Source organism: Hermetia illucens, chromosome 5 (assembly GCF_905115235.1).
Source record: "Hermetia illucens chromosome 5, iHerIll2.2.curated.20191125, whole genome shotgun sequence".
In the NCBI taxonomy this organism is placed as follows: domain Eukaryota; kingdom Metazoa; phylum Arthropoda; class Insecta; order Diptera; family Stratiomyidae; genus Hermetia; species Hermetia illucens.
Window position 1 is genome coordinate 89,897,314 of NC_051853.1, and position 27,684 is coordinate 89,924,997.

A 27,684-nucleotide genomic window follows, 5' to 3' on the forward strand; every position below is an offset into this window, starting at 1 on the left:
TTTTCTGCTTAACGTCTCCCAAAGAATGTCGTCCAATTAACGTAATGCAAGTCTATACTATGCTTAGTAGTTGAGACTAAACTTACCGTTCAAATATTTGTCGAAGACACTGTTCCCAATATCAAGTCTGCTCCGAGACAAGCTGAGCTGCTTAGAGCGTTATAAGAAAAAGCGAGACAAGTTGAGCTCAGTCGAAGCAGGCCGAAGTCTCGTTGTTCCTCAAGAAGTTCAGCTTGGCGGCGATCGCGTCATTACAGCGAGGCCCATCTAGAAGATACGGGTTTTTGCTGCTTTCGCGGTTGTTTTGTCTCGTCCCGTCCGTGCGTGTGTTTCCGTGTAAGGACGAGAAGAATTTGACCACGTCAGGAATCCATAATCCGTCTCGGTGGATGAGCAGCGGCCGTCGAGGAAGAGTCTTTTGTGATAAGACGAGCGACCGTCCGGGCGAGTGGTGAACAAAGTGGCTGCTGGGCCGTCGCGTTTACATTCAGTACGGGTGTGATTACGATAAAGAGCAATTTAGAGGCGACGAAAATGTCGTGTGTGTCAATGGAAATATTTCCCATGTGAAGTGGTCTTGCATATGTGATCGCGATGCATGCATTGTGAGTTCCCGCCCTGCCCCGTGTGCCCTGTGTCCTGCGTCCTGCATTCCAACCAGATAGTTCCGAGCCTGATAGCCGCAGAATCAAAGATACTTCGATGTGGTGTCTCGGAGTCGTGCAGTGGAAAGGCACCGCAAGTGATCTTAGGAAAAGTGCTGTGACATTTATAGAACGCGGAGCGACCCGCAGACGGCGGCCTATGCAAAATGGATGTTGAAATACCAGTCCTATCGGGAAATCTGAACGTTCCCAGCCAGACGGGCTTCTCGTTGAACCGCATGAAAAAGGTAGGGCAGGCGATTCTCATTTCAGCCTTACAACCACCGCCGCCGCTAATTACCATTCCGTCTTCCAAGCGTTGACCCATCGTCCTGGTTTGCTCCAAGTCGCTCCACCCGCGCTCCGGCCCGGCCGCGATCCACGCCTATGCCGTGCCATGCGACTGGGGATCGACACCTTGCCTTTTTATGCAGCACCCGTTCCAAGACTTCTTGTTTTTGTCAAGCTTTTTGCATGCTTGTTTGCTTTCTGCGTAGCATTGCCAACCGTGAAAAAGTTTTTGGTCACCTTTCTGGTCGCACGACACCCAGTTAGCTCAGGAAATCTGTTTTGCGCAGCAGGAACGCTAGAATATCTGATACTTGGTCGTGGTCAGTAGCAAAGGTGACCCCTGACATTTTGATATTGGGAACGAAAATTGGCTGATAAGTGATAGGCGCAATCATAAACATAGATTTCAACACATTTGAAAAAAATTATGATAATTCAATTTGTGGAGAGTGTTCACAAAATGATAAGTTAGAAACCGGGATCGCGTTTCTGCCAGCAAGGTTGGAAGCGCTGATAGCAGCAGCACCTCAGGACATACAGAACAGAATAAATACAGTGGAATCCCGATAATATGTACGTACATCGATCATTCGTAGTTCAGCTGATTCGCACAGATTTGCCGATCCCCAGAGTTACTTTTCTTTATTTTGTGTTCCCGAAAATTCGTACCAATTCATCAGTCCCTCGACCATACGAATTATCGGGATTCTACTGTACACATACCCAGCAAATATTAATCAATTTTGTCGAAAATTGAAAAATATTGCTTAGAATAATAAAGGTCAAAAGTAGATGCATCAGGCCAGCGCAAAAAAAAAACTATTTAATAAATTTAAAAAAGAAAACGTGGAAATACAGTAGAATCCTGATAATTCTCATGGTCAAGGGACTGAGGAATTGGTAAATTTTTTTTTCCTTTGGGGTAGGGTAGGTGAATGCATTTACGCACACAGTGTTGGAATCCCGGTTCAGTACGTCGTCGGACTACCTACCAACTAAACACCTCCCCATCGTCAGAAAGCTAGCTTGGAACCGTTTCTCACATTACTTCAGGCTAGTCCCCGAACTCTCCCGCTTTGCGGAGCCTTCTACTCAGGGAATTCCTTTCACCAACAGGAGGGGACAGGAGGAAGGGAACAGTCAGTTCAGGAACCCCCTGCCATCTGACTCCTCCACCGGTCGAGTTCTATCTTCTTAGCAACGAGAAGGGCCCGGACGTAATGGGCAACACGGCTCCACCTGTCAGCAGGCCTCAGCAACTCTTCGACAATGTTGTCTGGAGAGAGATCCCCTGTGTTTAAATAGAGCTGCTGGCGAACCCCATCCCACCTTCCACAAGAAAAAAAAGTGTGGTGGGCGTCGTCCACAACTCCATTGCAAAACACACAATACGGAGATCGCGCCTTTCCAATCTTGTGCACGTAAGACTGACAACTTCCATGCCCACTTAAAAATTGGGTAAGGAAATAGTCAGTCTCACCATGCTTCCGATTCAGCCACGTACATAAGTTGCCGATGAGCCGCGCAGTCCATCCGCCTCTAGTTTATTTTGCCACGAGAGCTGCCACTCGGCTAGAGTGTTGCCGTTCTTCGCGAGCAACCACCTCCCTTGGCTCATCTCCATTGCGCTTGTATATGGCGCGTCACTTAGCAAGAAAGGCAACGGGGATCACTCCCGCGGTCACAATCACGGCCGGTTCAGAGACAGTGCGGTACGCAGACGCCACCCGCAAAGGTCCCCGTCTCTATACTTGCGCGAGGCGTTTACAATATACCTCCTTGTTAAGAGCAGGACAGACTTCGTTGAACTCATCAGGAGACGTCGCCTGCTAGACGTAGGACCCCCAATGTTTGCCATTAGCCTACTTAACGCCGAAACTCCAGTTGTTCGCCGCTGCTTTAATTTGCCCAAAACAGCTCATCCGCCTTTCCCTTTATGGATCAGCGCAAGCCTCGCAACCTTCCAACGAGCAGGGAAAATGCCGTCTTTCAGGCAAGCGTTGAATGCGTCGCGCAGTAGGTCTGGTCGATGTTGGAATACCAGTTTGTATACCTCTGCTGGAATACCATCGGGTCGTGGCGCCTTTTTGTTTTTCATAGAGAGGACTGCCTGTTCTAACTCTTTTATAGAGAAAAGTGGACAGTCCTCTGCGCTCTCCGCGCCGGCGTCATCATCCCATACGGGGTGCGCAGAGAAGAGTGCCCTTACAATGCGGTCCATCTGCTCGGCCTTAAGCGAACAGGGTTTCCGCGGAGCCCCGATTTTGCGGGTTACCAGTTTGTAACCGAGTCTCCATGGATCCCCAATCACCTCGTGGACCAGATCTTACCAGCAACGAACTTTGCTCTTATTTATTGCGCTGCGGAGTCTCCTTTTGGTTGATTTGTACTCCGTCATTATGGTACATGCCTCATCCCGGTCGCCTAGACGTTGTGTTAAACGGTGGAGCCTGTGACACTCCTTCCGGAGCTCTGCGATTTCCACTGTCCACCAATACATGGAAGGTTTGCCGCGCCTCGATATCTTCCTGGGCAGGCGACGAATTTGTAATGAGGTTATAATTTGTGTACGTGTTTAATATTTTATTGAATATTCTTTTTTTTCTGCGAAATTACGTCTTCGACCAGTTGAGCAGAACGCTGGAGCGGCAATGGATAAGTTACAGATTATGGAAAGCGGACAATTCCATTGCTGGGTACGTCATGCAGTAAACCCACTCTCCCGCGATAGGGAAGGTATGGGTCACGTCAGGAGCATTTGGGGCAGAACAGTCTCGGGAAGTACTGGGGAGAGTTGAAGTGCATTTCAGCAAACCGTGAACGATAGCGCGAAAGCATGGTTGACGCGCTATACCCCATTATGGGGCGAATTGCGACCCTGTAAATATACCTTATCATTGTTATATACCTTATATTGTTATATCAATCCTTCACTTCATTTGATGTCACGGACCGCGAAATTCGAATCTTATGTACGTGAATGCGTATGGTTTAGTGTTTGTTACTTATTACTTTTGAAATAATCAATCAGTTTTTAACAGAAGACCATAACCATCAAAAGACACGCATACAAATTTAACAGCTGCGGATTATTCGTTTGTGCGATAGAGCATTTTGAGTGAAGCAACGTTTGTTAGTTTGAAAAAAAATGGATAAAAAGGAATTTCGTGTATTAATAAAACATTGTTGTTAGTAAAACATATTGTTGAACCCAAGGCTTGACTTAATAAACATTTTTCGGGCTTTGCACCAGGAAAATAAACCGTAGAGAAGTGGTTTGCTAAGTTTAAACGAAGCGAAATGAGCACCGAGGGCGATACACGCAGCTGATGCCCCAAAGAGATTGTTACCGACGAAAACATCAAAAAAGTCCACAAAATAATTAATCTCTAAAAATATCAAAGAATGTGTTGGACATATCATGTATGAATGTTCGTAATTAGTGTCACGCGAGCTCATAATCGACCAAAAGCAACAACGACTTGAAGGTTCTGAACAGTGTTTGAAACTCTTCCTCCATAAAAAAAAACCCCGAATTTATGCGTCGACGAGTGACTATGGACGAAATATGGCTCTATTATATCACACCAGAATCAAAACGATCGTCATCTGAGCGGACGGAACGTGGAGAACCGCCTCCAAAGCGTGTAAAGTCGCAACAGTCGGCTGGAAAGGCTATGGTATCAGCATGCGTATGGTATAATATTCATCGACTATCTTGGAAAAATGGGCCCATTTGAAGAAAAAGAAAATGCTGTGTGACTGCACCGTGACACAAATCAATGAAAACCGTGAGGAATTGCATGAATTGGGTTTCGAATTGCTTCCACATCTACCGTATCCGCCAGATTTGGCCCCCAGCGACTTTTTCCTGTTTTCAGACATCAAGAGAATGGTTGCTGGAAAGATATTCGCCTGTAATCGCCGAAACTGAGACCTATTTTGAAGCTAAAGACAAATCGCACTATAAAAATTGTATAACCGCTATTAACATAGCTTGCCGGTCACAAGCCCAGGTAAAGGAGGGTTTGAGATAACGTACTTTGTACTATCCTCAGTAAAACAAAAATAAAATGCTCAGATCAAGGAAAGAAAGAGAGGTATAGTTGGAGTTATTCCACTATGTTAAATCCTACCTGATCTCTCTTGGTAACAAATCCTGCGGCAAGCTGACCAAGAAAATACACCCAATGTCGTTAGAAACGACATGATCGGATCTAATAACAAGCCTCGCTACTAGGGCGTCCACCTCAGTCGACGTAGCAAGACGGGATCCGGTCCTGTCGAGAAATGGGTAAGGGTTCTTGATACATGGAGGGCGTCAGAACGTAAGTAAATCAGTCCGGGCAAAAGAAACACGTGTCTGCACGCTAAATGTTGCCACTCTAACCGGAAAGGTCGAGGAACTCCCAAGAGTCCTCCGGAAAAGGCGCATTGATATCTACGCTCTGCAAGAAACCCGATGGTCTGCTGCCAAAAGCTGCGACATAGAACACGAACGCGGTAAAAAGGGCTATAAATTTCTCTATTTCGGTATTTATTTGGTAGCCCACACACTGAATATGGTGCTGGCATTGCCATCTCAGAGGGTTTCCGTGATGTCATTAAAGAAGACGAATGATTTGGTAATCGGCTGATAAAGCTCATCATTATGTCAGCTGATCGCGTACGCGGTGAAGAAGTGAATACTTCACCGCGTACGCACCATAGACAGATTGACCTGATACCGAGAAAGATGCCTTCTGGCAACTTCTCGATGAAAAGACTTGTCACGTGCCTGCTGACGACTATATCATCATTGCCGGCGACCTCAATGGTCATGTGGGTGAAAAGGCAGACGGTAACCAGTGCCATGAGGAAAGGGGGTTTGGAGCGTGCAATGAGGGTGGCGAGCGTATAATCGATTTTGCGGACACCCATGACCTTGTACTTATGAATACATGGTTCATCAAACAATTGTCTCATCTTCCTACATTTGATAGTGGAAATAGTAAAGCGCAATAATACGGTTGTCAAGAATGCGTTCAAAAATCTTCATGGTAAGGGAAAGAAACCGGATCGGACGGTAATTTGAACATTCTGCTGGACTACTTTTCTTTTTCCATATTGGGAATGTGGTATCTTCTTGCCAGTTAGATGGTGTGGTACCTTAATAACCCGATTAAAGAATTCACTGAGCCACAGTGTTGCGTTCCAGCTCATCGCTTTCGATGTCGTCAGGTCCTGTGGCTTCCCCCGATTCCATTCGTCTGACTGCTTTCTCGACTTCAGTTGCGCTAACAGGTGGAACTGCTCCAAATGTTGGTAAAGACTGTGGAGGTGGAGAATGAACAAATTCTTCAGTTGAAATCTACTCGAAATACTTTCGCCATCTAGTCGTCGCGGCTCGTCAGTCAGTAAGCAAAGTACCGTTTTTGTAAGTGATGCTGAGGTGCGATGGTCTCATAGGTCTTCAGGTAAAATGTCGTTGTCTTATGAGAAGATAGTGGATTTGCAAATACGGTTGCCGGACTTGTCAAGAACTGCGGAACTACTGATGCAATACACGATGCTTGGTTACCCGTATCAACGAACGTCTCAAATCTAAAATTTACCGCAATGTCGTCCGTTCTGTCCCTATCTTTGGTTCTGAGTGCTGGCCGACTATAAAAGACAATGAACGGCATCTGGCGGTAATGGAGGCTAAGATGTTCCGTTGGATTAGTGGAGTGACACGTTTTGATCACATCCGAAATGAGGATATCCGCGATCGATATGGGGTTGCTTTGATCGTCGAAAAACTGCGAGAGAGGCGTCTTCGATGGTATGGACAATTCGCTTGCCAAGATTGGTGTGAACATCGAAGTCGATGGTAAACGACCAAAAGGCCGGCTGAAACAACGGTGGGTTGATACGCTGGATGGGGATTTAAAAGCCTCGAGATTGCATCCAGATCAGGCATTTGATAGAATCAAATGACGAACCAATCACGACGGCTCCGCTTGTGAATGGAGCAAAGGCTGAAGAGAAAGAAAAAGATGTATAACCGCTATAATGGTTAAATCACCCTCAAACCAAATTTCATCAAAAAAAAAAAATGTTCTATGTTAGCCTACGAACTTTTCAGCCTACCTGGCCCCGACAGATGCAAATTCTATTGTCGTCAACGCTACTCAAGGTTGTCAACAAGATCGTGTATTTATCATTAATATGGGACATGGAGAGCTAGTAAACACTGGAGTAGAGGTCCAGGGTTATGCTGATTATATTGTTTTAATCTGTAGAGGTAAATATGAGGATACCCTATGTGACAGAATTCAAATCGGAGTGTGAATCACTAGTAACTGGTGCAAGAAGGCAGAGCTAAGCATAAATCGTGCTAAGACCAATATAGTACCATCCACTTGAGAGCCATTAGATTACATGACATGGGAGTAAAACGAGAAACAGAGGTCAAATATTTGGGAGTCACACAAAACCAAAAATTACTCTGGGAGACACATTTTGAAAATATATGTCCGAAAGCCTGGAGATACAGCCAGAGAATGGTGCTTTGGATATACACTGCAATAGTAAAGTCAACGATTACCTCTCTGGCTTGGGTAAACTCCAAACTGATATGGAAATGCCTTAACAGACTGAACACGCTTGGCTAGCTCAATAAGTTTTGGATACTCGGGATTTCATGCCACATTGGGTCAGAAGGAGCAGCAACGCCGCTATTCGGGCTAGAACCATTGATGTGGAGTCGGAAATGGGTTCATAGCAAGAAGAGCCTCCAGAGCATAGTGGAAATGCTCACTGGTGACTGCAGGCTAAACTATCACCTGGGGAAGCTATTGATATTTACGGGCACTGTCTGTAGATTCTGTGAGGGGAGCGCTGAAACTTCCACACATGTTCTTAGACAATGTCCGGCACTTGTGCAAAGTAGGTTCAGACACACCACATTGAGGTATAGATAGGGTTTGGCAAAGCTGTTCCTGGTGATTCACCAAGCGTTCCCCAGATTTTATGCTTCATTGAAATTTGAGAGGTTTTTAATGGTGTACAATCCTTGAATATGTTAGTTCTATATTACATAAAAAAAACTATTACAATGTCTCTAGGGATATGAGGAATTTCTGAGTCCGGCATCTACTTGATGTGCGGACCGGATCAATTAGAAGGAAATTTCCTTTCTCTGTTTCTGTTCCACCGGTAAACAACAACCAGTAGCCATGTCTAATGGGTTGCCTCTGCCCTGGACAAAACTGGAAGTCGCCTGTATTAAAATATGCAAAAGTTCAGTTCTCCAAGTTTGAAAATCGTGTCATTTAAGTGAAGGATGAGAATCTGGTTAAATTCACTGAAGAGATAAAAGTTAATATGCCTAAACAATAAGAAACTGCCTGAAGCTCCTATGCTGAACAAAAACATTTTAATTCACCGCATGTAGGGGTTTCCTAGTGTCAACCTTTCTATCAAATTTCATGACAATAGGTGTAGGCGTTTCTGAGAAAAGTGCGTGTGATAGACAGTGAATCGATTTTAATAAGGTTTTGTTTTCAACAAAAATATAAAAATGCTCTATCAAGTTGACACCTTCTCGGCCCCAGTATTCATCTACACGTTAAACGTTTCATGTTTTCATTTTCATATTCCCAAAATAAAACTTCTATTGAAAACGTAACACCTTCATTACAACCCCCCAATTAATTACTGCCATTTTCTTTCAACTTTCGAACTCCCACTTGTTACCATCAATTATTTTTAATGTAATTACTATTTAGTGGTATTATGTCAATATTTACTCTTTCCTGCCAATCGTTGATGGTTTACTGGATAATATACTAAATCCCCATTCGATTTTATTGATGATTAGTTTATGGTGTGGCTAGAAGTAGATATTAAATGCTTCCCACTCAAATTCCATTAGTTTTATCATTGTAGCTGATATTACTTTCATGAATGACCGTAGATTCGTTCCCAAAAAAAATGACTTTTCGATAACAATAACAAATTGTTCACATCAAAATTTTATATCCTATACACGATAATAATACGAACTTTGATAAGGGTCAACAAAAGGCGAAACGTGATGAAAAAAGAAACCATAGCTTGTGGATAATTAAACTCCAATCTGAACATTTTTACCACCAATAATAAAAAATCCATGCATACAATTCATAACTTGGGTAATTAGACGAGTATCGGGTTTTTCCTTCTACTAACCTAGAGCTCAGCTTTCCAAGTTTTTCCAGAAATTGTACCGTTAATTTAATGTAATATTATGTAACTAGGTACGTAATTGGTACTTCTGAAACTGTTTTATGAATGAATCTTTAAAATGAAATCCACAGTGAGGGAAATATTTAACTTTGGTGATAGGGAGGAAGCCAGTGATAATCACAATTATGTCTCAGAGTGCATTCATTCATTTGCTACTAAAAGCAGCCATCCACGTTCAGTTCGGCCTGTCAGTTACCCCTGAACAATCTGCAATTGACTGACGGCCGGAGTGTGAATGGGATGCGGCTGGTCTGTAAGTTTGGACTCTTCAGGCCGCCGGTGATCGAATGACAAATGATTCGGCCGACCGGCCAGGGCATGTTTGTCTAGGCTGTGAGCGAGAATTTTATGGGCATTTTCATCGCTGGTAAACATTTTTTTTAAATGCTCACACACAAAAATATTTCAAATTTGGGTCTGACCGCCTCCCACGTCCATAATTGAAGGGCCGCTAGGCTTACCGGTAAGTGGATGGTGCTTTCAGTTCAAGTTGCGGCGTGTACACTGCGGGCTCTTCCGACGTAACTGGCAGACCGAACTGAACGTGGATGGAAGTCTTAGTATTGCGGTTTGCAGAAAACATTCTTCTATCGTGGTTTGTATTGCTGCAGAATTTATTACTCTTAAAAAGAGATATACCGGAGTTTTCGAGTTAATTTTCAAAATATAGTAATATACAATTGCAAACTACACTTGAGGAGACATCGAAATTAAATTTTTTTGAGACTCAGACAGAAACGTCTTGATTTCTGAGAGTTAACCTCGCCTCGCTTTAAGGCCGTACTACCTACCCTACCTATCACTGCTTTCTTTCCCAAGCATCGCCCAAACTAAGCCTTGGGCACTAATCAAAACTATGAATTTAATATGGTAAAGACACCAATTTTTAGACCCCCCGCTTCCTTTGGGAATGTCCTACAGGAACTCATGCTATAGCATATTCTTTTAATTGATTTATTTCCCAGAAAGATGCAACTGAACTGAATTTCAAAAATTGAACTTTACCGAATTTTAGTTTCAGTAATTTACTGAGATTTCATAAAGACAATGCGAATGTGAAATAATGATTATACTCACGTCTCCACCAATAATGGGACAAGTCGAATTAAGTACTGGCCATAATATTCTATTCCAAGAGTTTTTTTCCACAACGACGGGGTCCACTAAACACTTCCTCGGTTTTCCAATGGCTTTTCTCTGCAGTGTCTTCCGAGATATTCTACTGAACTACGTACCTTCATATGTTCATCGTGTCCCTTATATTCATTTCAAGGAATGTCATTACAAATTTCTGGCAATGAGTTTCTGATGCTTCCAGGACTTCCTGAAAAGTCTACACTTACCTCCACTATTCTACGACTCATGTTTCATGTCAGCGAACTCGATGATCATGCAACGAGGGCGTAACTCTTAGTTTGATATTGGTTCAGACAACAGTACAGCCGTCACACACAAGGCCTGACGGTCATACAAGTAACAGTGGTATTCGTATTTCCAGATTTTTGAATGAAATAGCAAACTATCGTTTAGCGACCGTCGAGCACCATTGGAGAGTCGTAAATTCCGTGTAGCTCTTAGTGCGAAATTATGTCAGGCCACAGTACACTCGTCTTAAACAAAACTTGACGAAAACTTGAACCCTCGAGTAGTAGTGGTATCCGCCCTACAGACTTTGGACAAAATAGTCATGTCATTTTAACGTTCTGTGATATCAAGCCATAAGGAACAAGGTCTTCGAAAGCAGATGGAAAATATGCGATGCCACGTTAGGCTAAGAACCTTAGTTTTACTGATCGGTCATAATTCGGTGACAGAACAAGCAGATGTCCTCAGCATAATCAAGATGTTTGATGAATGATAACAATGATCCTTCACATCTTGGTAGGTAGCCTAATGAATTTTGATTTCGATATGGACTTTGAATACCTCTTATATTTTACCTCGGTGCAACACGTGACTTTTTGCGCTTTGGTATACTTCATTCGTATAAAGCGTTCTATATTTACATCATGTTGGTACTGTCGAAAGCTGTCTCAAATCAATAATAACAATTCATCGACATCAATATTTCGTCCTAACTAAATGACGATTGGAATGACAGTTCAGTCTATTTAAGGTTGGACATCTAGGAATTTGGTTTAAGCATTTTCTTGCAGAAATCTGACTTTATTTGTTTAAATATGTATCCATCTGATTACGCCCTTTTAATTTACAATTATATTTTGCCTTCTCGCGAAACGATTGTCGCTTTTCATTATGTCGTATAGTCTGTATCGTGATTTGACGTCGGATACCAGTCGGCTCAGCTATGAATGAGTACCTGAGTCAAATCAGGGTAATAATCTCGGGCGAGGACAATGCTGACCACATTGGCTCCTACAGTGTACTGTAGTATACCCTTACGATCTTGAATGAAGTGCTCTAACACACTTCAAGGCCCTGATCCAATATGGATTGTTGCGCCAACGATTATTATTTAGTTCGTTTGTCGAATTGGATTCAGTAGTTATGTTATCAATATCCTCCACTAACACTCGCACTCCTGCAAGCTAATGTTTAGCTTTTAAGAAGAATGTCAATTCCAACTGAAATTCCAGTATCAGCTGCCCTCTCATTGCCAAAAAATTACACCCAAACCATTGAAAGTGCTAAATATGCCAATGCCTCGCCTTTGCGCCATCACAAAAGGCAATACGCGAGGTAGCTCCTCTTAATTTAAATTTAGCTGAACTCTAATAATACTACACCAAATGAAAACTGGCCATCAACTCGGGAAATGCCAAACAATTGTTCTTAGAGGAAAATTGGAGACGACACCGAAAATGTTTTACGATATCAAAAACCTGCCGTTAAGAATCTATACTTTTCGTATTCCCTAGTGAACTTCCTTACCTAACAAACGGGAAACCGGAAGCTGGGCGCTTCAGGTATGAAAGGTTTTGTGTATTTCCTTTATAAAGAGATTTGAGTGTGCATTTGTCTCATTAGCATGTAGCACGTAAAATATGCATATATTATGTGAAAATTTTCACTTTCAAGTAATCAAGTGATTTTTTTCAGTTTTTTCAGTTGGGTAGTTTCTGAGAATGGGTTCGTTAAAAAAATGACCACTTTCAACCCCCCGTACTCCCCACCTTTCCAACAAATGTCAAAACTAAGACCAGCTGCGAAAAGTACTAACCGAGGCCTTTAATTTGATACCCCACATGACTATATTTGATAAAAAAAAAATGTCACCCCCCTTTTGCATGTATGGGGACCGCCCCTTAAATTTGACGTAAACAGATGTAACTCACTATATGCGTGAGCGTTCACAGTTCCCACCTTTCTACCAAATTTGGTGCCAATTGCTATAACCGCCTCCGAGAAAAATGTGTGTGACGGACAGACAGACAGACAGTAAACCGATTTTAATAAGGTTTGGTGTTTACACAAAACCTTAAAAACTGTTCCTCTCTCAACTCTATAAAAAGTCTAAAACTTCACTCATCGATTTGTCTTGGGCGAATACGCGGTGAAATTCCTTGAAAGATGCATTTGAAGATTGAGATCACCGACGAAAATTTTTCTAATGGAAACAATCCCCACAAATCTTCACTTCCTATAGAAGTGATCATCTTCTCTTCGACATGGAAGTCGTAGTAACCTTCTACACAAGTGGCCACTACCTCACCCAGTATGTTCCTTCGCTGGCATATTCAGCACTGGAGTTTTCGCCATTTCTTAAATTGTAGCCTATCTACTGTCATTTCTGCCTTCTAATCAACACGTCTCCGGTAACAAAGGGCTCCGGGACATGGATGAAATAGATGTTACTCAAGGCTGAAAGCTGCACTGGCGGAACTTTTCAAGTGCTCCGATTATACACCATCACAGATAGAATATTAACGCAAAACTATCTCAGCTTTATGATAGTGCATTTCTAAATTTTAGATAAAAAACTGAAGCGGATTTAACACTGCCAATGCTTCGAGGAATATCGAATTCGGTGTCTCCACCTGCAGAAATAACGGTATAAACAAATTGATCGACGTCTTCAATGGTCTACCCAGAAATACAGATAGGAAGAATACGATGACCCATCCGACTACGAACAACTCTTTTGCATCGTCCTCCAAATTCACAACTATTTTACCAATGTCCATGAATTTGTCAAAGGCGTTTTTAATAAAAGCGTCATAATTCGTGGAGGGCGTCCATCGGAAAAAGCTGTAAGGAGAACGTTACCGATAATGAGAAAAAAATACTGTCGGGGATAGAAACAGTGACAAACTTCGCCTTAGATTTCGAACGCCTCTGAAATGTTATCGGTACTAATTTTCCAGAGATATCTTTCATATTGACGCTGTCGAAAGCCTTCTTGAAGTTGATGAAGAACAAGTTACTTGGGGATCTCAACTTCGCACACTATTCCACAATAATCTGAAATTTTTTTATGTGGTCAGTCCCAAGCGGAAGTCTGTCTACTGTCCATTGAAAAAAAGAAACCATCTAGACCGAATGTCACTATTGGTGAATACAATTTTGAAAATGATGACAATTATGTATACACAGGAAATATGTTAAGTTATTGAAGAACGGAAATGAAATGGATAAAATGAAGACAGAAATAAAGTTGGCAAATAAAACTTGGTCCTCGGTTCTCCCCTTCTAAAGTCAAAATGTATACACACGAAGATGAAGATTCGCATCTACAAACCCAAAAGGGTGTTCACAGTGAAATCCTACCATGAAAATATCCCTAGCAAAAAGACTGTATGCAGGAAGAGCAAATCCGGGAGCAAAGCGGCCCGAAATCTCATTGTATACTTTTCGGGTAGGGTCGGTAAATGTCTTGTGATCCATGTGATTAATGTATGGGTCGCCTAGATGGTTTTCTTGTATATTTCCCCATCCTATACGAGCAGGAGACGGATGCATCCGAAAGATTGATCTTGCATGCTCCTCACTTGCTAGCAGTGCAAACATGAAACTCCTCCTTCCTATAGAGGAATTTTGAAGCATCATTCACTCAGTGATTTCATTAAGATCCATTACCATTAATCCGAAATGAATCCTCAAGGGAGGTTGTAAGCACTGAGGAAGGGAGCAACTGGCTGCAGAAATATCGATATCTGTAAATGAAAACAGTAAAGTTGTCCCTAATCAAATAACACAGGACAAACAAAAAGTCCAACGCTACAAACCACACGACAAAAGGAATGTTAAATTTCATTACAGTTTTTTTGGTCACCTTATAAGTTATGAAAAAAAATTTAAAAACACTAACCAGGTTGCAACAATAACACGACGCACAATCATGTTCGAAAGTCGGGTCATTTCGTTGAGAATAGAATCCTTCTATTTGTGTACGGAAGGTCGCGGTTCAAATCTCACTGGTGACAGAGGGATATGTTATCGTGACTGGATGTCGGATATCAGTCAAATCAGGGTAGTAATGTCGGATTGTTGCGCCAACGATTATTATTATAATATTTATGGAAGTAGATGGTTCTCTAGAATGGTTTTCCAAGCATTACGCACTTCAGGACAGATCCCACAAATACATTCTTTTTACGAAGCGCTCTTCGCCAGCGGTGGTTTTTTAGACTCTAATCTTATTAAAATTTTGTTTTACATAAAACTTTATTAAAATCGGGTTAATGTCTGTCTATCTGTTACACGCAATTTTTTCGGAAACGGTTACACCTATTCACACCAAATTTGGTTGGAAGGTGGAAACTGAACGCTCATGCATACAGTGAATTACATCGTTCTACGTGGAATTCAAGAGAGGGTCCCATACATGTAAAAGGGGGATATAAATTTTTTTTCCACCAAATATAATCATGCGCGGTATCAAATGATAGGACTCGATTAGTACTTTTCAAAACTCCGTTTTGATATTTAATTCATAAGGGAGGAAGGGCTGGAAAAAGGTAATTTCCTAAACCTATCCAACCGAAGAATCTGAAAATAATCAGGAGGCTCCTTCCATACTGATAACTGTCCAAACAAAGTTAATCTTCTTTTTTTCTTTTTTTTCTTTAGCCTTTGCCCCGTTGACAAGCGGGGTCGGCTCGTCGTGATCGGTTTTGCCATTTGGTTCTATCAAATGCCTTCTGTAGTCGCGAGCCTTTTAATTCCCCATCCAGCGTATCAGGCCACGGTTGTTTTGGCATGCCTTTCGATCGCTTACCATCGACTTTGACGCTCAGACCAATCCTGGCGAATGACACATCAATCGCGGATATCCTTATTTCGGATATGATCAAAACGTGTCACGCCATTAGTCGAACGCAACATCCTCGTCTCCATTATCGCAAGACGTCGTTCACTGTCTTTTATAGTCGACCAACTCTCAAAACCATAGAGAGCGACAGAACGAACGGCATTGCGGTAAATTTTAGATTTGAGACGTTCGTTGATACGTCGATCACAAAGAACACCAACTGTAGAACGCCACTTCATCCAGGTTGTTAATGCGTGAAGCAGCTTCATAACGCAGTTCTCCATTCGCTGATAGCGTTGATCCGAGATAATTTTTTAATTATTGACTGCATAATCCCCCTTTAAGTGCATCCTAGAATCGTTAAATTTTGCAGTAATCTACGCTATGATACGGAGCATGATTCTTCCAAGTTTGGTGCACTATTACTAGCAAAGTTATAATACTTCAAATACGTAAGTGGATATTCTGATATAATATATGCATATACATTACGCTTTAGGTACTAATGGGACAAATGTTTTTATAAAAGAAATACGCAAAACCTTTCCTACCTGAAGCGCCCAGCTTCTGGTTTCCTGATTTGTTTTTTTTACTGATGTGTTAATGTTATGTAAAACCACAGATCTAAACTGAAAGCTCATTCCAGTGGTGACCTAGAAGTATCGTATTTCTGTACGAATCGGCTTAAAACGATGATTGTTAGCCATTATTATCCATCTTGGATAAATAACATGTTAGATTGAATTTGGCGAAATCAAAAACAAATCAAAAGTAAACTGTAAGCAATCCTTTATTTTAACGAATGTTCCTTCCCATTTGCTGAATCACACCTTCCATCCGATTCTTCATTTATAATGGCTAATCTGGTTCCTAAATTGGACACCGACGGCGATTCCGGCGTTACATCATATGGTTCTCTAATATGGGTCGCTATGCTAGAAGTTCCCCGTTGGGTGTCGTTTGTCGGCGGTTAGGCGCAGTCTTAGAGGGTGGCCAAAGTCTAGCGCTGTTTACGCTCGTGCCACCTAACGATTGGTCGTCACCCAACCCACTGCCCCTCGCGACCCTCATCTCTATTAAATTCAGGGTCGCGTTCGCTCTCCGACATTTTGATTCAAAAGTTAGGCAAGCAAATATACTTAAAAAAACCTCCTAACTCGATCAGAGAATAAAAACAAGTCGGGAAACCGGAAGCTTGACGCTTCAAGTATAAAAGGTTTTGTGGTTCCCTATGTGACGAGCGATGAGTACATGACAGTTCAATGTGCACATAATCAAAAATTTCATCGCCCTCTATTTTTTAGAAAGTAATTTAAATAAATCATTTGATGGAAAGCACTGTGATAATAGTCAACTTCTCACGGTTCACACTCGGAGTTTAACATTATTAGTAATGGAGTTTTAATATTTCATTCGAACGTCAATTGCTCTCGTTAATTATGACGTCAGCATCTTATTTGCATGGCTTAGGATCCAGTTAATTCGCGCAAAATTGATAAGTTTGAACTACTATAACTTTGACACTAATAGCCGGATTTTGACAACTTGACATGCAAATGCACGATACTGTCCTCTATGCCGGCTCAAAATTTAGTACTCCCAGAATAAACGGGGGGGTTCTTTATTCAATTTCTAAAAGTTGATAATATATCATTAGTAAGTTTATTTGAACAGATATCGAAATAGCATATATTTCATCTGGCCGCACCACCCTGGATTTTTGGGTTGGGTAGTTTTCGAAAATCAATCCTTTCTCACCTTAAGTGTGTACATTTTGACTCCTTACTCGCGCACTTTACAATTCAAAGAAAGTACTAACCGAGACCTTTCTATTGATATCCTACACAACTATACCCGGTGAAAAATGTTTTTAAAGCCCCCCCTTTGCATATATGAGGAGTCCCCTTTAAACTCTGCCTAAATTTATGTCACTCTATACGCGTGGGATTCCATATTTTCCATCTGTCCACCAAATGTCGTTCGATTCAGTTCAGCCATTTTGGAGAAAAGTGCGAGTAACAGACAGACAGTGAATCGATTTTGCTTACCCAAAACTTAAATAAAATAGACACTCAAAAGTCAAAAGAGTAGACAAAAACTTATAATCAATTCAAAACAATTCAGAAGTTGGAGTTTTGTGTATTTCTTATATAAAGATATTTGAGTGTGCATTTGTCCCATTAGTACCTTGCACGTAATATATGCATATATAATATTATGTGAGAATATCCACTTTCGGGTGATATTGACATTCATATTCTTGAATTTGCAAAGAAGCGACAACTTTGACCTATTATAACTTTGTTAGTAATAGTGCGATTTCCACCAAACTCGGTAGGATCATGCTCTATGTTATAGCCTACATTACATTACATTACAATTTTGTGGGGCTAAGATGAACTTAAGCGGGGTTCTGCAGCCAATTACTAAAAAATTATAGTAATATGCTCTTATTAACTTTATTTGAACAGATATCAGTATGGAAGGTATTTCGAAGCCCAGGCACCATATAGTGGTAGCCTCCAGATTTTTGGGTTGGGTAGTATCCGAGAATGGGTCCGTTAAAGAAATGATCACTTACGACCCTCCGCACTCCTACATTTACAACAAATGGCAAAATTAATACCGGCTTCGAAGAGTACTAATCGAGACCTTTCATTTGATACCCCACATGACTATATTTGGTGAAAAAAAATGTACGCCTCCTTTTGCATGTGTGGGGACCTCCCCTTAAATTCGACTTAAAAGGATATAACTCACTGTATACGTTAGCGATCACAGTTCCCACGTTTCCACCAAATTTGGTGTGAATCGCTTTAGCCGTTTCCGCGAAAAATGCGTGTGACCGACAGACAGACAGACAGTAAACTGATTTTAATAAGGTTTTGTTTTGCACAAAACCTTAAAAACGAGGACTCCAACCCTAAATTTTCAATTCCTTTATCAAGTTCCTGCAAAACGCTCAGATGGTCAAAAACCTGAAAAATTGTTTCACTTATGTGCAGAATAACTTCTGCCCACAGTGCTTATTTGCGAAAAAACAATAATCGGGTTGCTCCCATCGCAGAGTATTAGATGACAATAGCTAACAAAAAGGATTGCGAGAATTCAATTTTCCTCCTTTGAAGTCGGAGAACAAAGTGAGGATGAATTATTGAGGACGGAACGGAACAGCATATAGCCGACTACCTCCGTATTCCAACAAAGATCCATTTTACCCGTCACTTTATCCCAACAAAGAAGAAAGAGTATTGCATTTTTCAATTACTGAAACGAAGAGATAGCCGTTTAAAAGAAAGGCAGGGAAGGACACTCCTCAGAAGCTCGCACGGCAATAACTTTCATCATATAGCTGCAAAAGCCCGTTGATCCAGAGACTTCTGGAAGGCAATCACCTACGAGACATTAAGTATCAAAAACAAATACAACAAATGACTAGCTCTTGTGGTATATTACCAAGGATAGGACAGGAAACTCTACAAGGTGTGAAGGAATATTGAGGCTCAGGAACACTGGCTTCTGAGGAAAAGGCGTGAAACCTAATATAATACTAGGAAGTTGTAAACCGCAACAGGCTATTTTGCACGGATTCAAGGAACCTGAAACTTAGAAAATTTTAGAACTGAATCTAGGAAATGTTGGGACCCACGTTGAGCGCCATTTATAATGATCATCTCAAACCAGTCATTACAAATTGACTCCACAATTTTTTTTTTATTTCATCCCAAGGACGCTTGATTGAACTAACTTGTGGACTTCAAACTGGCCATGGCATTATCGGTACATTCATCTCCTCCAAATAGCGGCGTACAATAGCAGCGGTGTGCGGTTACGCGTTATCATCAATGAAATCAAAGTTTTTACCGATGATTCCTGGAAATAGCACGCACACATCTGCAAGAAGTTATTCCACATGATTTGCAGCCGCTACTTGGCGAAATTCGTTTTCGCTCCTAATGTCATGCCTTCCCAGAAGATACGGAATCAGGTGCCAAAGAATAGTTGCTCTGAGATGCAGAACGGGGTAAATTGCTCTGAAAATCTTCGGTATACTCGGGCTTCTTGTGAGGATTCGACTATAGCCCAATGCTTCATCGTCCTCGAACAAACTGACCGCAAGCTTAGGGTCCCTGGGGGGCCCCTGGCAATTTTGTGCCCTTTGGAGACCCGTGGGCTGTTAAGCCCCCTCTAGCTAGATGTCTTCTTACTGTCCTATCGGCTGATGTTGATCCCCCACATTTTTTGTAAGTATTATGCCAGTTCAGCCGCAATCAAATGCCGGTTTCTCAATGAAGTGGTTGCAGCATAACCATTATCCCGTTGAGCTGTAGCGCCTCTTCGTCCATGGCCTTCGTTTGATATTTTTGTATGGTTTTTTGAAGCTTAAATGCCTATCTTTATAAACCTTTTGAAAGCCTATCCAGTACACTTTAAAAATACATGCGATGTATTTTCAGGACATATCCAATAAAACAAACTGCAAAACTTAAGATGAACTGATTTAATTAGAATCATAGGACTTAAATTATGCTGAGAAACCAAGAGACCAAGAAACCAAGAAACCTGAGAGACCAAGCGCAACTCTTTCTGTCTCTCCAAGTGCAGTTAGACTTCCTTTTAAAATTTCTATGTCCGGCAATGTATTTCATAAAACGTTAACAAAGTTCGTCTGTCATATCTTTTAAATCATTCTAGTTTCATTGTAAACCCCTAACATCCTCACGCAAAATTTTCAAAAGTTCCTTATGTCCAAAAGGAGTAAACTTGTCTAATTTAGTGCTGGCAACGCCACTCCAATCTATATCTACATATATCGGTTACATCTATGTCGTTATAACTACCTTAGTGCCTACAGCAGTTGATCGTGGATGTTTACGAAAACCCAAAAGAAAGAGGAAATGCCATTGCATAAATATATTCCTACTGCCACACGCTGTTGCCGCGCACTCTCTACTACCCCCGTATCCGTACGTTGGAGGAAACGAGACGGTCCGCTACGTGTATCTTTAGTTTAGTTCCATAACTCTAGAACCGTGGGCCTGTTTTCTTATAAAGATTTGCCGATCACGTTTGCAGGTGGTTACTCAGCCAGCCACATGTACTATTGTACGTTCGTATGAACTGAATTCAAACATCACACATGGAGCGAAAACCTGAAAAATTATATGAGATCTAATAGATAATGAACACAAAAGTTGTACGGAGCCAAATGATTTAAATAAAGAAAAAAGTCCGATAAGCGTCAATTGAGACAACTCCTGATCGCGGCTTGTTTTGCGAAATTTTAGGAAATTCAGAGAACAGTTTTATCGGGAGCTTTGGAACAAGACCCAAGATCGTAAATGGTGACGAAAACAATTCAAGAAATACGAATGTATCTCAACAAAAATCAACTTGAATTATTTTAGATAATTATAGATGAAGAGATCAAGGCATCTTGTAGAATTCTTCTTATTGGAGCAATTTTCATACAAATTCAAATTCATTAGAATGATGAAACTAATGCTCGCAGGCTTGGCGCCAACATTTTTAATTTTTAAAGATGAAATACAAAACAAACCGGCCAGCGTAATTGCTGGAATTGACCTCGGAGGGAATTGCTTATTCAACCCGAAGCACTTAAATGTCGCTCAACGAATTTGCTCACAATAATTGTCCCATTTGAATCCCGTTTTAAACATGAGTTAATCGAAGCTAATCTACTCCAGTTATCTGAATCTGTAAATCTCGAATTCTAGGGAAGACTGACTGGAACAATCATATTCACAAAATCTCGTCGCATAAACCGGTCCAAACATACCTTTTTGGATTGACTGACTACATTAATGGGTACCTTTCTTGTTCATTACTATTGGGTGACTCATAAGAAGTGGAAAGGTTGTTGCACGATGCACCGAATCAGGTACATAGGTAATCTGGATGTACGTATGACACGGCATCTGATCATCCACTGAATAATTAACCAGCAATTATGACTCATTGCTTTCTAATACCTGTGAGAGCCGGTAGCAGATGCATCATAGTCAGGCATTCATAGATTTGGCTGGAAATGACAGTGGTCATGAATGGTTGTTACAATTGGCTAGAGCTATAAACGAAGAAGTAGCTTCAAAATATAGCATCGAAAGTGAAACTGTTCTATGTTCTTCATTGGCACTACACACATGTTGCGTCAAAGAGATTTCAATTCTTAAAACTAATGAATAACATATGCCCACGCGATTGCCGCGATCATTATAAATTTAGTTGCTTCAAAAAGGCACAGTTTTTACTCTATTGACACCTTTACTAAGCTAACTTCTTTCAGTCTCTTGAATTTCCTGTTCGACAAAGTTCTCTTAGTCATTATGTTGGGATGATTCTTCAGTCTAAGCGTTTATTGGCGAAGCACTCAATTTCTTCCACTATTTTTTTAGTCCCCAAATCTTTGTGGAGATCAACATTACGGAAATACCTGGAAGCACCGGAAATACATCTCAGAATTTTGAACTGAGTCCGTTATAGCAGATGAATATTAGATAGTTTGGCAGAATCCCTTGCTTGACTCCCAAATGTCCATACCGGCTTAGGCACCGATTTGTTGAAGCAGTGAAAGTAATGATCATGATCTTCGTGTCTATGTTATGTTCTGCTTCTAGGTGTATCTTTTATGGAAGTATTTAACGTCATTTGTTTGAGAAATAGCGATGTTGTTAGTTTTCACTTGAAGATCTCTTTTTTGGTAAAATGGAACCTATTTGCACCCAGTTAAATTTATTTACCTTCATCTTCCTCATTTCAAATCAGTTTTCTTCTTCCCTTAGATACCATTCCATTTGTAAGCGAGTTTTGGGTCTGTGTGTGAACTTAAGATTGCGGTATCATGAGCAAATGTAGTTGCAGTGCTTAGTTTAAATATCTACCGTACAGATAAAATGGTGGCTTAGTGGTTAAACGGTGAACTGTCATGGAAAATCACGGTTAAAACCTCAATCTCATTGATAGCAGAGAGTTTTGTTATCGTGATTGTTGTCGGATATCAGTCGAATCATCTATAAATGAGTACCTGAATCAGATCACGGTAATAATCTCGGGCGAGCACAATACTAACCACATTGCCTCCTACAATGTACTGTAGTGTAGCTCACCGGTATTGAATAAAGCACTCTAATACGCTTCAAGGTCGTGATACAATTAGATTGTTGCGATATTATTATTATTGACCACACTGCCTTGAGGAACTCCTGCCCTGATCTTATATTGTTCAGTGATCGACGATCGGCAGATGACTTATTTTATCTAATACTAGCATTAAATTCCAAGCATTTAGGCTCGGACAATCCTACCTAATTAAAAATAAATATAAAGGAGCTTTGGCGGTGGTGGCTGGGGGTTCGCAACATCGAACATGTATGCCAAATGATGTATATCTGCATGCATCAAACGAAGCCGTGGGGGATTTGGGTACAATACCTGTAGCTACCAATATTACTGCAACTACAACCACCTGCTCGAAATGCCAAATTTCTTTGATTTCCCAACCAGTGCCTCATAGTTCACCTTCTTCTCCACGTATTTCTATTTAATCTTGCTATTATACAAGCATTATGTCTGTTCGTGTATTGCTCGGGTACCGTTACAGTGTAGCCAGAAATGGAATTGCAAAGCGTCTCTAACGCCGAATCACAAATCCTGCACTGGTCGTTCTCCATGCGTCTTTCATTATGGGCTTTTTATAAGCTCGGGTCGCGGCCACGCTGTCCTGAATGACATATATAAATCCCTCTCACTCAACAAAGAGTTCCCCAGCACACAGCCTTCTGTTGGACAGATGCAAATCGACAAATGGAATTTGGACATAGGGGCCCGTATCTGCTGTTGAATGTTTTACAAATGAGTTTTCGTCCACGGCAATACTCCGAATGCATAAGCCGGTTGAAAGATAGAGAACGAATTCGGACAGCAGAGCATCCTTCAGATCACCAACTCGAGCATGGGTTCGTTGCAGAATTCCTAGGTACTTCTGGAAGTCTATGTCGACAATAGGTTGGATGTGTAGGTCATCAATGTTATGTCCGGCATGCGGCTCGTGATGACCTTTGTTAATGGAATTCGACACTTCCATCCATCCGAATATCACGGCTGAACATGTCCACTTTTCGCAGCAGACTTCTAAGATGGTCGTCAGTACCAACATACAACTTGATGTCGTCTAAGTACATCAAGTGTGTAAATTCGCAATTAGAACGTAGGCTATATTTAATTGCAAAACCTTGCCGTTTAGCATCACTTAGTAGTCATGAAAGGGAGTTCATTGCCATGCAGAACCAAAGAAAAATCAATGAATCCCCCTGGAAAATGCCTCTCCACATACGGGTAGGCTCTAAGGTATTGGTACCCTCAAGTGAGCGCACTGATAAAGTGGTATGCCACCCTTGCATGAATGTCGCCAAAGACTTTATTATTTTGAGATCAATGCCAGGTGTGCGGGGCGCTACCGAAAGCCTTGGCATAATGGATATAGCAACTAAAGAGGCTTCTTTGATCTCTAGTTGCTTGTCGTACAACTACCGAGTCGATAATGAGTTGCTCTTTGTAACCATTTGACCCCTTCCGCTCCTCGGACAGAATGTTGTGGTCTGCATTGACCATTGCATTAATAATGGACGTTATGAGTTTGTAGAGGGGTGGTAGTCGAGTAATCGGTCTTGTGCCTGCATAGTTTTCAACCTTGTCCTTCTTAGGAATAAGATGGGTAATCCCCGCAGTGAGGAAGGGTGGAAATTCTTCCGGCCGACTAGTGATTTAATTAATGCTGTGTGCCAACCGACCATGTATACTGGTGAAATTTTTGTACCAGAAATTCTGCACCCGATCCACACCTGGACGCGTCCAGTTCTTCGAGCTGTTTATGGCTTGTAGAACCTTCGGTAACATCCGCAAAATTCGTGCCTGTCATAGTGGCATGGCAGGTGTCTTCAGCGGTAATCCACTCAGCATATTCAGAGGCTGGTCCCAAAGTCCACCCTAATAATCTTTCGCTTCCCTTACGGAAAACTGCAATGTCTGGACGATTTTTTTTATTGAGGGTGCTGGGAGTCCTGAGCCCGCACCCACATGGTGGTGGACCGGACCACTTGGGAAGCAACTTACTTCCTCTTTTATAGTCCACAGAGTCCTGTTTTTTAGATTAAACACCCAAGTTTTCCAAAAAAAAAAAGAAAAACTTGACTGACGTTCAAGGCAGAGGTAACTCATCAGAAGTGGGTGCGGACTCAGGACTACCAGCATCCTCAACAAAAAATTCACTCCGGTCTGGTTTAGGTGTGAATTTATGACGGATTTCACTTCAATATTATTCGTACCCATTACGTGCTTGCGATTATATATAAATGGAGCGATTACCATCTGTCGTTACTTTCAATCACGCTGCTCCCAGTGCAGAGGTGAGGCAGCGTCTGCCCTGGACGAAATCGTCAGTTAACTTTTACTTTTTTCTGGACGTCATGTTGGGATTTGTCGATTAATCTGAAAAAAAAATCCGTTGCTTCCTCGCGGACGATGCATTCTGAACACGCTTGGAGTGACCTTCACCATACCGTCACAATCGACTGAATTTGATGGAAAGGTTCTGGTTTAGTTTGTCCACAATTTCAACAACGGGTGTCTCACATTGTTGCGGTATACCCTCTGCGCTTTATTCCTCATCCGTCTGCTGGTATTGCCAGTGCTGATTTGAGTCAACCTAACAATGTCCTGCCGTAATGAGTCTTACTCACATTCCAGTTCCCCACGATTAGCGGTTTTGACGCAGTGCTGTCCATTAGGAGAGCCCAACCCAGTCACCAAGTCAGACGACTCCCGCGGTTATCCGTATCGGACCTCAAATTTCTTCTCATTCGATGAATTAGCATACTATACTCAACTACCAGGTGTGGTGGTAGCATCCGCCGCGAGTAATCTGCAAGACAGCAGGAGCTTCCTACATATTCTTCACCTGCCCCCTGAGATGCTACTGTGGCGTACAGCCATTTGGACTGATGCTGTCTATCTATATCTAGGTCCAGAAATCGGAAACTGCACGCTTTAAGTATGAAAGGTTTTTCTATTTGTATGCAATCAAAAATTAATTAAATTAAATGATCACTTATGTACTTTCAAAACCCTTCGCCACGACGATCTAAAGAATACTATCTTGGAAATAGTCCACATGCATTATTATCTGTCCTCATAATGAGTGAGAGTTAACCATTATTTAACAAGCACACAGAAGTTTACAATTAAAATAATTACAAAACAAATTAATGGAAAAAGCAGCTTATTCATTAATTGTTCTAATTTAGACAATTTTCTCAACAAAGTCTAGGAAAAAGGCGGAAAATATAACCTTGGACGAATATAAATTTGTTGATAAAGATTGATAAGATTTCTTCAAAATATTGAAATGAACATGTATGAGTACAATCAACTACAAAACGAGATGAAAGAAAACAGATTTTCGTCTGGTCCCCTATATAATACAAAGAATACTTAGCTTTAGTGATCGAACGACAACGGATTATCTATTCAGCAAATCGCCAGATAATTCAATCGATTGGTAATCGGTAATGAGATATCATATAGGTGATAATAGGTAAAATCATTGGTAATTATCACATTGTTTACCAAATGAACCTCACTTCATCGAGCCTTTAGAGAGATTATTCAGTATTTTACAACTAACGGGAATCCTCTTGTCTCGTATATGGTCCTTTACTATGAAGTATGTTTCGAAGTATTTCATATGAAAAAGTCATGACACATACTATAACTATCTAAACAGTAATGTAAGTTATGCTGTGATATTGTGCTCATTATATGAATCTATTCTACAATTAGAATTGAAGGGCAAGCGCATCGCTATTTGTCACTTCAAAAATGTAGAAAAATGTCAGAACTAAATAAACTTATTGCAAAATGTGTCCTTCCCTGAATATGTATGATGAGCATTCTGACTGACCATAATTCACTAACTGGACCTATGTTCAGAATACAGTTACAGGAGGAAGCGGGATCCACGGACCATTTTCTATGTAATTGCCCCATTTATTGACACATCAGACATCAGATCCAACTGCAGCGGGTAACATCACATCCACTAGCCGAAATCCAGGATATTCTATTAGACGGGGGAATCGAGTACAATGGACTACTAGGGTCTGAGTGCTCCAAGGCATTGCCTCTCCCCCACACCATACACACACTCACATCTCTTGTGCGCGGAAGGAGTTCCATAAACAAAGGTGAGCCCTACTCAAACAGTACCACCTTCAATCAAGTGGATTACGTGCCAATCAGTATCAGAGCATATCAAAAACCAATATAAACACAGATTAATATCTCGCTGGCAGAGTGCTCTGGGTTCAAATAACAGTTGAGAGTAAACACTGATTAAATTCACGTGTTAGCAGACTTCACCATAGCACCTATAAGAGGAAATTCATGCCGCAACAACCACAGCCAATAGGAGTCCTAAAGATGAAGCATCGACGAATGATTTTCATCACCACTTGAAGAAATTTATGTGTTATACCATGACTGTTTAGTTGTGGATAAAATTCGACTGAATAGGCTGCGGTGGATGATCCAACCCGGAATTTCTATATAGAGAAAGAAAAAGATGGCAATTAAGTATAGTTTCAGTGGTTTTGCGGAAATCCCACTTTATGAGACCAACAAACTCTTATATGCCTTATGTAGAAGAAGGGATAGAAAACCAACTGTTTAAATTACAGGGACATAGTCTAAGATGTTTCATAATATATACAAGCCGGCTAACAGAAAATATATATATCATCATTATCATCATCCACAGAGCAACAATCGATATCCGATCTAGGCTTGCCTTAATAAGGAACTCCAGACATCACGGTTCTGAGCCGAGGTCCACCAATTCGACGTCTCTAAAAGCTGTCTGGCGTCCTGGCCAACGCGATCATTCCATCTCAGGCAGGGTCTGCCTCGTCTTTTTTTCTATCATAGATATTGCCCTTATAGACTTTTCGGGCTAGGCCCAGCGCAATCTATTGAACTGAATTTTATCCACACCCTGACGGTCGTGGTATCGCTCATAGATTTCGTCATTATGTAGGCTACGGAATCGTCCATCCTCATGTAAAGGGCCACAAATTCTTCAGAGGATCATTCTCTCGAACACGGCCAAGAGATTGCAGTTTTTCTTGCTAAGAACCCATGTTTCCGAGGAATACATGAGGACTGGCATGGTCATAGTCTTGTACAGTAAAAGCTTTGACTCTATGGTGAGACGTT

The 27,684-nt window shown here is 41.3% G+C and overlaps 1 protein-coding gene across 1 annotated transcript in view; it reads left to right on the plus strand.

Moving 5' to 3' along the window:
- Positions 1–207: 207 nt before the first annotated feature.
- The window catches only part of LOC119658446, a 46,621-nt gene continuing 19,144 nt past the window's right edge, over positions 208–27,684 (plus strand). The window contains exon 1 of the mRNA XM_038065850.1: positions 208–892. Coding sequence (XP_037921778.1) covers positions 812–892 — 81 coding nt within the window. The 5' untranslated portion in view covers positions 208–811. The remainder of the gene's footprint in view (positions 893–27,684) is intronic.